The 10,204-nt window shown below is 43.8% G+C and overlaps 2 protein-coding genes across 2 annotated transcripts; one reads left to right on the forward strand and one right to left on the reverse strand.

The window, feature by feature from the left end:
* Nucleotides 1-526: 526 nt before the first annotated feature.
* slc35d2 (solute carrier family 35 member D2) lies at nucleotides 527-5,349 on the forward strand. Its single transcript, XM_030104280.1, has 12 exons — nucleotides 527-654; nucleotides 733-766; nucleotides 841-927; nucleotides 1,013-1,080; nucleotides 1,160-1,231; nucleotides 3,310-3,378; nucleotides 3,480-3,582; nucleotides 3,977-4,069; nucleotides 4,158-4,225; nucleotides 4,308-4,386; nucleotides 4,470-4,552; nucleotides 4,681-5,349. Exons 1-12 carry the CDS (start codon nucleotides 527-529, stop codon nucleotides 4,802-4,804), a joined length of 1,008 nt encoding a protein of 335 aa, XP_029960140.1. The 3' UTR covers nucleotides 4,805-5,349.
* A 1,002-nt stretch (nucleotides 5,350-6,351) lies between these two features.
* znf367 (zinc finger protein 367) lies at nucleotides 6,352-9,149 on the reverse strand. Its single transcript, XM_030104281.1, has 5 exons — nucleotides 8,656-9,149; nucleotides 7,891-8,041; nucleotides 7,672-7,791; nucleotides 7,247-7,385; nucleotides 6,352-7,168 (listed from the first exon to the last, which is right to left on the reverse strand). The coding sequence occupies exons 1-5, from the start codon at nucleotides 8,932-8,934 to the stop codon at nucleotides 6,901-6,903; spliced, it is 957 nt and encodes a 318-aa protein (XP_029960141.1). The 5' UTR covers nucleotides 8,935-9,149; the 3' UTR covers nucleotides 6,352-6,900.
* Between the last annotated feature and the right edge of the window lie 1,055 nt (nucleotides 9,150-10,204).

A 10,204-nucleotide genomic window follows, 5' to 3' on the forward strand; every position in this document is an offset into this window, starting at 1 on the left:
AATGCTTCATCCTCTAAGCAGCCTAATTCTTCCTTGAAGCCAACATAATCCCCTTAGTTGTGAATTGCACTATTTCATCCAGCAGACAATCTGGACGGTCAATTTGACCAGATAAAGTCAGATTTGTTTTAGGACTGTGGGACAAAAGTAAAGTGGAATACCTGGAGAAACAAAAAACCTTGCACAGGGAGAAAGAATCCAAAATATTCTCACACTTCACCAGTACGGCCTTTTAAAATGTTACTTATCCAACATGTTTCATTATAATGTTCATTCTTTGCATCTGTTTGATCTCTCTGTGCTAAAAGACATGAAAACAAACGCTGCTGGAAACTGAAGGGAGAAAACTTTGAACCCCTCCTGAATTATGTAACAGTTTGCAGACCGCCCCTGTGACCGGCTTCCTCCTCAGTCTCTCTGCACGGACTAACAGGAAACCAGGAATCTGACCACTTTCTACACACAGATGTGTGTGCTTTTTTTTTTTTTTTTTCAACACTAACAAGTGTCCTCACCTCATCTGACAATGTCTGTAAAGATCTGCGGGGAGCCCTCGGAGCACTCTCGGCCCGTGAAGCTGCTGGCCGCCCTGTTCTACGCTTGCTGCTCGTTCCTGATCACCGTGGTGAATAAAACGGTGCTGACCGGCTTCAGGTAGGCGGCGCGCGGTGGAGCCGTGACCGGGTCACACGAGCGTTTTAACCGGGCTTTCTGCTGTCGGGTGTGTTGCAGGTTCCCGTCCTACCTGTGTCTGGGGATGGGACAGGTGAGCGCCTCATCAGGGGTCTGAGTTTTATTATCTGTGGACAAAAAGCCAATTCCAAGCTGTGTTTCTTCCAGCTGGTCACCACTATTGCTGTCCTGTACGCGGCCAAAATGAGCAAAACAGTCCAGTTTCAGGATTTTGATAGATCCATACTTATCAAAGTAAGAAATGATGATTTAACATCTTTATTTTCTGTTATTGCTTCTGCTCTCCAACATATTCTAGCTGCTTTCTTTTTCTCGCCAGATTTTCCCTCTTCCTTTGCTGTATTTTGGCAACCATGTAACAGGCCTGGCCAGCACCAAGAAACTGAGGTTGGATGTTTGATTTTGTGGATTTCAGAGTTTAACTTTCATGTCACTCTCAAAACATGTTTGTTTGTTTTTTCTACAGTTTACCAATGTTTACAGTGTTGAGGAAATTCACCATTTTGATGGCATTGATCTTGGAAGTGTACATACTGAGGTATTTGCTCTTATTTGTCATTATGTATTATTTATTGTCACATGGTGTTGGTAGTGAGGTTTCTTCTCGGTCCAAAAGCACAAGTTTCAGGTCAAACAGTGACTGTATTGCTGAAAGGTGTGAATGTTGTTTGACTCTCTTGCCCTGTGATGGAAGAGCTCTTGTCCAGAATCTCTACAGGTGCATTCACCCATAGTCAGCTGAGACCCTATGTTGGATAAATAAAGCAGTACAGAGAATAAATCCCATCAGACTGCTGTCACTCAAACTTAAAAAAAGAAAAATGGCTGACAATCGTTCTGTTTGCTGCTTTGTTTTGTGTGTTTAAAGGATTTTTTATGCTTTTGTATCAATATTCACTGTCAGCACTAATGTATAGCTGTTATTATTCAATCACACTTATCTACTCCCATTTCCCTCCCTTTTATTTAGTGAGATTCTCCTTGCTTAATTTCTTGAATGTCCACATGTTTATATAAACCATGGCCCGTCCATGCTTCACATGTACGCGTTTCCGCGTCCGCTTTGGAAGGTCCGCGCACCACCGATGCGGACGCGCTTTCTCCCATGCTACATTTTGAGCTCAGCTGTGCGCGTCTTGTGCAGGCGCGGTGATCCACGCAGCGTCGACAAGCTTTTCCCGCACTACAGACTGTTTATCTGCTCCTTTATTACGGATTATTTAGAGAAAATTAAGCACATACATTGTCAGTATATTATCTTTAAGTATTAAAGTTTATTTAGCCTTTTTTTTTTCTGTTTCTGAATCGCGGGGCAGCGCCGGAGCGATTAGTTACTTTTTCACTTCTGTCTGCAGACCTCCTCCTCCCTCCAGACAGTCTCTCTCTCTTTCCACGAGTTTTTCACTCTTTCCGTGTCTTTAAGTGGAGCCATCAGGCTGGAGCTCCGTCTACTTTCACTTTTACCGTCATGTTTTGTTTGCTATGGCGCTCTGGCGCATGCGTACACTTCCGCGACCTGCGCGCAATGCGCAACGCGGTCTCAAATTCTGGCTGCTGCGCGGACGTCCGCGGACCGGTCCGCGCGGACCCTAGCGGACAGGAATTCATGACGATTTTTACGTCACGCGGACCAACGCGCAACGCGCACCCACGCGGACATGTGAAGCATGGACGGGCCCTGGTCCATGCTTCACATGTACGCGTTTCCGCGTCTGCTTTGGAAGGTCCGCGCACCACCGATGCGGACGCGCTTTCTCCCATGCTACATTTTGAGGTCAGCTGTGCGCGTCTCATGCAGGCGCGGTGATCCACGCAGCCTCGAGAAGCTTTTCAGGCATTACAGACTGTTTATCTGCTCCTTTATTACGGATTATTTAGAGAAAATTAAGCACATACACTGTCAGTACATTATCTTTAAGTATTAAAGTTTATTTAGCCTTTTTTTTTCTGTTTCTGAATCGCGGGGCGGCGCCGGAGCGATTAGTTACTTTTTCACTTCTGTCTGCGGACCTTCTCCTCCCCCCAGACAGTCTCTCTCTCTTTCCACGAGTTTTTCACTCTTTCGGTGTCTTTAAGTGGAGCCATCAGGCTGGAGCTCCGTCTACTTTCACTTTTACCGTCATGTTTTGTTTGCTATGGCGCTCTGGCGCATGCGTACACTTCCGCGACCTGCGCGCACTGCGCAACGCGGTCTCAAATTCTGCGCGGACGTCCGCGGACCGGTCCGCGCGGACCCTAGCGGACAGGAATTCATGACGATTTTTACGTCACGCGGACCAACGCGCAACGCGCACCCACGCGGACATGTGAAGCATGGACGGGCCTTTACTGCTGCGAGATGCACTATTAAAGTTACTTTATAATAAAAGTGAGGAACTGGCCTGAGTGAACTTTACGCATCACTTGGCCCTTTTACAGTGATGAGTTTCTCACATGGTTAAAAAAAAATGGGGAGGGAAAGGAAATAGGAAACACGCAGAGAAGAAAATGTGACTTATTAAATGCACATATATATATATATATATATATATATATATATATATATATATATATATATATATATATATATATATATATATTTATAAATGTGAGTAATAAAAGCTTTTCCTTCTCCAGAAAATCATTTCCAAAACGCATTGTGTACTGTGTCATGGCTATAATTGCTGGTGCCATGATCGCTGCCAGGTAAGACTTCGTAAAATGTTAATCATTTCTGTTAATTCCACTTTTTTGTTGTTGTTGTTGTTTTTTTAAGCATTCCTCTTCTTCTCCATTGTATTTTCTAGCTCAGACTTGGCTTTCAATGTGGAGGGCTACACCTTCGTCCTTCTCAACGATGCCTTCACTGCTGCCAACACTGTGTACACCAAGAAAAAACTCGGTGATCAGGTAGGAGCTCCTTCCTGCAAACAGTCACAACGTGTTTGTTTCTGCTGTTTCGTTTATCTGTGGGTGTGGCTGAAAAAGTTTGAAAAAAAATGTACTGTACACCTTGTAACATGTCTTTTGGTTCATTCAATGAAAAAGCTCACAAAAGACTTCAGTTGAGTTGTCAACAAAAAGAATGGCTTTTTCCATTGACACCGTTTTTAAGTCAACAGATTTTAAACACGCCCAAGAGGATTGTAGTATTTCTATATAGTTGTATGAGAATTTGCACATGGAAGCAGTTTTATGGTTAAAATTGGATATAAAAAAACTGGGATTTTCCAATGTTATTGTCTTTCATTATTTATTTGTTTTATTGCAACATCTTTACAATTTTCTCCTTTCTTCTACAAAGTCCCTGGGAAAATATGGGGTGTTATTTTACAATGCGCTCGTCATTGTCATCCCCACTCTGGTGGCGAGCGCATTCACTGGAGATTTACATAAGGTACCTGCAGCCTCTCTCATCACGTCTATTCTCTGTGCCTGTCGACAAGCGGTATGACTGCTTTTTGTGTTTTTTCCTCCACCCTCAGGCCATCTCTTTCGAGGACTGGGTGAAAGCAACGTTTGTTTTCTGTTTCATCATGTCCTGTTTCATGGGGTACGTCACCATGTTCTCATAAGATATCTTTAAATGCCGTCGTCTGGAGGTTTTTCATTCTTGCTTTCTGGCACTCTTCTAGGTTTGTGGTGGTGTATTCCGTCGTCCTGTGCAACTATTATAACTCAGCGCTCACTACCATCGTGGTAGGGGCGATAAAGGTCAGTCAGCAGGTTCATGACACAGGAAATTATAGTTATTTTCTGTCAACAAAATAACCAATCGTGTGTGCTGGTTTCCTCAGAATGTTGCCGTAGCCTATATCGGCATGTTTGTGGGTGGAGACTACCTGTTCTCCTGGACCAACTTCCTCGGCCTCACCATTTGGTAAGACTTTCACACTTTATGAGCATGAAAAAACATTTAGCCCAGTACAAGTGCAATATTCACGTCATGTAATCTGAGTAGTTCAAGCAGTACTGACAATCTAACAGTTGCTTTTCTTTTCCTTGCAGTATTTCAGGCGGACTCATGTTCTCATATTTCTCCTTTGACGCCAACTCTCGAGGGAGCACAGCGGGGCCGGAGCTCAGGAGTCACACCACAGAGGAGTCCACAGGGAAGCTTTCCATCGTCTAAAGGAGAAGATTTCAACATTCACCTCACGGCTGCATTATTTTACTTCATATTGGAGCATATTTACTTCTATACTACTGAATCCAGAGACGCAGAGCTGGAATTGATCCCAGCCGACTATGGATGCAAGCAGAACACGTGTTGGGACTGGTCGTCCAGTTGGCTTCAAACTTCAGTCCTCTCTCTGTGAGGCAAGAATACGAACCACTACACCACTGTGCTGCTTTACTTTTGAATAAAAGGACAAGTCACATGGAGCCCGTTGGATTCTGTGAATGTTTATTGAAGATGAAGAGATACAGAACAGTGTTGGACTGCCTGCCAAAGAGATCTGTGTAAAATGTGTAATAAAATGTCTACCAAGCAAGCAGGAACACTCTACACACGCAAATATGGAAGTCGTCGGAGGATGTTAGCAGAGGGGATTGTGACAAACTGAGACTAAAAACTTAAAAGCTCTCTGTAAATTGTGCGCAATTTTCTAACAAACACTACTTGTATATATTAAAAATGGCATAAATTTTCTCAAACCATAAAATAGACAGGGTTAAAAAAAAAATCTAACTGGGAATATATCATTTGGTTCTCATGTTTTGCTTTAGATTATCAATAAACCTTTTCCAGTTCAATGCAACTATACAATTTATTTTTTAATCCGATTGAAACGCCACAGCTTCTGGTGCAGGTTTGACCACAAGCAACCAGATGGACAGAGGATCTGAACAGTGTTGGGAGGATGTAGTGTCGCCTAAAAACAAAACAAAAGAAAAACCTCAGAATCACACGATTAAGTTTATGCCAAACAGGAGCCATCTTCAGTACATTGCAAGCTTAATCCAAGCCTTTGCTATTAGGAGTTTAAGTGCTTTGTCAATGTCAATGTCTGAATTTATGCCAGTTTGAATGGATGCTTTACAAACTAGGACTTTTTTTTTTATATGTCCCCTCTGTTTTAAACTCTTGATACATTAACTGAACCTGAAAAATGTGGGAAATTGTTTCCAAAACCTGAACTGCGAAACGAGATGACGGAATTGCCACCTTTTAATATAAAAGATGACCGATATATTCATCCATCAGAATCTTTGGGTGTGCAGGGTTACACCTGCAATGAGGAAAACTGGCATTAACATGAAAATATGGCATGACCTAAAAAAAACAAACAAAAAAAGTAGTCTGAACCTTGGAAATTGTAGATTATTAAATCAGTGTATAGAAAAACAAAAGCCTGCGGAGCCACACTTCTGATGCCCGGTTAGGCAGATGTAGTTACACCTACATTTTGTAAACAGTCAAAGGATGTGTTCCTCATCAGACATGTGAATTAGGCTTGCAATGATCATCTCTCATTCAAAAAAAAAAACAAAAAAATAACCAGACCCATGATAAATTCCAAACTCATCCAGCTTCCCTGACGCTTGTCCCTTCTTGACCACCCCTTGCTCGCCACTTCTTATACATTTGGCGTACCGCTGGGGGCAACAGTAAGTAAAACCATCTGAAGTTTTCTCAGTCCGTTTCTGCTGCCAGCAGTCGCAGTGAAATTGTGCTTGTTTTTTTTTTTTTTTTTTTTTTTGAAACGCCAGAGATGAAACCTGGGAACGCGACGGGACGCCGACTGACAGCTGAATGCAACTCATCGTTTCCTATGCACGACCACACCCTGTATCATTCTGTCCAGCTGAGCTTAATCCATATATACACACACATCGGTCCAACACTCTAATACTCACAATATCCTTAAAAAACAACTCGTTACCAAAGTGCAAACAAAACACGTTTCAACATTAGGTTTCCTTTCTTTGCCTTCAGAAGACAGAAGAGAGAAAGACATTCTTCATATTGTCAAATCTACCATTATAGCAGCCTAAAAGGATAAAATGGAAGCTCGATAAGGTGCTTTAGCTTGTGCCTTCCTGATGCTGTGAAGGGAGGAATTCTGTGCAGAACGCTGATCTCAGGCCAGTCCAGCTGCCAGCGTGAAGTCAGGTTCAGCAACTCGATGAACTAAACTAGTCGCAGATCTGCATTTATGAACATGGTTTAGTGACAGCAGGTGTTTCAGGAAGGCAGGTGGGGTTGGGGTTGGGGGTGAGAGTTCAGGGAGACAGGTTGTTGGCCAGCTCGATGAGCGCCAGGGCGCCGTGGAGACGCTCTCGTTGCTCCTGCAGCCGGCGCTTGGCCGCTCCCCCCGGGGCGCCTTTCTCCTCCTCTGCAGCCGCCGCCGCCTCCTCTTCCTCGCCGTTCTCCTCGTCAGACTGGATGAAGTCCATGGGGTCCTGCTGCTCCTGGTCCTCCGCCCTCCCCTTGCCCTGGGGCTTCGCCTTGGTCGTTGTTGGGGCACGTTGCTCCCGGGTCCGCCAGTACCTGCAAGGGCAGAATCCATTAGTTATAATCAGACTATTCCATAAAATGCACAAAATATCACATTCCACAGTCACATACTTTGCCAACCACTCAGCAACGGCCTTGTTATCCACAGACTGCGCCTTGCCCAGGCCTTCCTTTGGCTCCTCCCTCTTCAGGCGGGAGAAAGGATGCTTTGGGCAGTGACGGTTAGCGTGTGTGAACCGGTTCCCGCAGCCTACAGGAGAAAGCAAGCATGAAAACAGTGAACCAAACAAGATCATGTTACATTTAAATACAGTTTCAATGCTCATCACAAAAACTTTACTAGTGTGTACTACAAGAAAATGAAAAAAATAAAACATTTTGATTTATTACAACTTATTCCTCAATGTTTCCTCAACTTGGATGGTTAAGATCATTACTGGGGTCACAATGGGGGAAGTACCTAAAAAGTGGACTGTGATCTAAACCACTGAACTGTTAAACTTTTACAATAATCACTAAACCCACTTCTTACAAACCTTTCTCTGAGCAGACGAAGGGTTTCTCCCCAGTGTGCAACCGCTGGTGGGTCTTCAGCTGGCCGCTCTGGACAAACGCCTTCCCACAATTCGGGTAGTCACAAAGATAAGGCCTCTCTCCTGGAAGAGAAGTGTTGATCCGGGTTAGAAAGTGTCCAGCTGCTAGCAGCCTCTGACAGGTCGGCATCAGGATCAACTGTTCTCAACCATCTGTTTCACCTGTGTGTGTTCTCTTGTGAGCTTGGAGAGACTTCTCCCTGGGAAACACTCTGTTGCAGATGTTACAGCGGATACGGCTGGATGAAGTCTCCCCTTCGCTTATCAGCTCCCGAACAGTGTCGGCCCGGGGTCGGCCTCTGCGGATTCCATCCTGAAAACACAATTTAAGCTTTTAAAGTTAACAGCGTGCAGGTTTTAGCTATTGAAAAACATTAACTATCTTTAAAGTAAAAAAATATGCCTGGTTTCTGTCAGACAAAGGATTTTTGTGAATATACAATAATTATCACATTAGTTAGAGAAAAGAGCATAACGTAATAACAGTCTGTAACAGTTTAGCACACAGTAACTAATAAGGGATGCTGCTTCCATCTCACGTGTTACATTATAGCAGGAAGGAAGCACGTTTTCATTGTAATCCGTGCACTTCCGGTTAGATTTTTGGCGCGCGGCTCCACGTCATGTATGAGCAGCTGCTCCGGGATGAGGAAGTGGCTGGGGTTTAAAATCCAGCATGTCACACCCTAATGCGCGGGCGTTTTTTAAATGACTCCCCTGCTCGGCCATATTGAGGCTGAACCTAGAGGTTTTACTTTATATTTATATATAAAAAAAGGTAATTATTAATCTCTGCGCTGTAATTTCACGTTACAAGTGCTTTTAGAATATCAGGTTGTTGCTTAATCTGCAGGATAATCGTGCCACGTTAAGATAAAAGAAATAGAAGAGAGGTTGGTTGAAATGGAATTTTATTTATTTATTTACCTTGATCTGGTCGGGTGACGAAGCGGTGTCCGCCTCCCCGGCGGTTTGCGTCCCGGTCGGGGACGCGGCGCCGTTCACCGAGCCCGGGCTCAGGGTCACATTGTGGGCGTTCTCCCCCCATTTCCACGGGTAGACCATGAAGTCGCTGAAGCCGGGACTGGTCGGGGTCAGCGCCTCCGCTTTCCTCGGTTTTATCGGGGTGGTCTTGATGACGGACACTAAAACTCTTTTCGGCGAATCGTTGCAGAAAATTACGTGCGGATGCTTGTTCTCGGCCATCTTACCGGTGTCCGATTCCCGGTATTAGTAGCAGAAGAAAAAAAAATGTAACCGAAAGACTTTCCTTAGTCAAAAAGTAACTTGTGGGTGTCGCGCCTTTTCAGTCTGGGGTGAATATGTCCTTCATTTCCAAAGATGAAAGGGTGTGGGGAAAAAAAGTCCCGCTCGGCGTTTCCTCAGTCAGTTGGGAGAATGACTGGAAGTTTCCTTCGGGCCCGGCGGGTCCTCTGAACTGACCTGTGTGCGCCCACCGCACACTTCTCCCGCGTTGCAAAATCGCGCCTGAGCAGAAGAACAACCAATCAGCTGCGGGGATTTCATACCACGTGACGCTATCGACCAATAGCAGTGTCCAACAGTGATAGAGGCAGTAGACCTGTGGACCAATGGAAATCACAAAGAGATCTCTGCGCTCTGTGATTGGCCAAAAAGGTTTCGTCCAATTAGATTTAAACAGCGGACGGGCGCTTAGAGTAAATGACATCAGGGCTGACCAATAGGAAGTAGGTCAATGATTCTCTCAGCCAATCAGAGTTGAGGGCGGCTAATTTCACAGAGTTGAGGAGCAGATGGCTGTTTCCCGCGCTGGAGTGTCTGTTTATGTTATTACATTTTTTTTTTTGTCATTTTAAAGGGCACGGAAATGGTGGCTTAGAGGCGCCAAAGTTACGTAATCACTCGAGGGCGGAAATACCCGCACAAAGGATGTACTGTGTGGGAGAAATGGAAGTTGAAATTGACAGTTATTCCGTATTTATTTAGCAGTGAAATTGTGTATACTGCCATGCAATTTAAACATATCTCTTTCTATTGTAAGGCACACTCCAAATAGGTATTTAATCATTCATAGCTGAGAATCCGATTAGAAAGAAGGGTGTTGTCTCAAAACATCTCAGGTTTTGTCAGAAATCATCTGACTTTTCTTGGCAACTGTTTGCCCATCTGATATTTACATCACACAAAAGAAATAAATATACCTTACACAGTGCGTTTGCCATATGATTGTCATGAAAACATATACAGTCCACTAAAGTGACATTGATTTGAAATTCATGCTCCCCCACTTTAATAAACATGCAGCATTTCTGAATTTGAACTGTACATTTAATTAATTTTTGATCCATTAAATAATTATTTTAATAATATGTCATTATTGAGCCTCTAGCACAATAAGTTGGAAAGTGTGTTTAATATGTCTGTAGATAGTTTTGTCAAACTATACATCCATCTTCTATTCATCTTAATCCTGTGCAGCGCTGCAGGGCGCTGT

This window comes from Salarias fasciatus, chromosome 12 (assembly GCF_902148845.1).
Source record: "Salarias fasciatus chromosome 12, fSalaFa1.1, whole genome shotgun sequence".
Classification (NCBI taxonomy): domain Eukaryota; kingdom Metazoa; phylum Chordata; class Actinopteri; order Blenniiformes; family Blenniidae; genus Salarias; species Salarias fasciatus.

Bases quoted from the DNA above. Each gene is read 5' to 3' on its own strand.
- slc35d2 (XM_030104280.1), top strand. From the start codon at position 527: ATGTCTGTAAAGATCTGCGGGGAGCCCTCGGAGCACTCTCGGCCCGTG. The intron at 928-1,012 runs GTAAGAAATGAT...TTTTCTCGCCAG, and splicing joins ATAGATCCATACTTATCAAA to ATTTTCCCTCTTCCTTTGCT. The intron at 3,583-3,976 runs GTAGGAGCTCCT...TCTTCTACAAAG, and splicing joins AGAAAAAACTCGGTGATCAG to TCCCTGGGAAAATATGGGGT.
- znf367 (XM_030104281.1), bottom strand. From the start codon at position 8,934: ATGGCCGAGAACAAGCATCCGCACGTAATTTTCTGCAACGATTCGCCG. The intron at 8,042-8,655 runs GTAAATAAATAA...TTGTGTTTTCAG, and splicing joins CGTCACCCGACCAGATCAAG to GATGGAATCCGCAGAGGCCG. The intron at 7,386-7,671 runs GTTTGTAAGAAG...TTTCTCCTGTAG, and splicing joins CTTCGTCTGCTCAGAGAAAG to GCTGCGGGAACCGGTTCACA.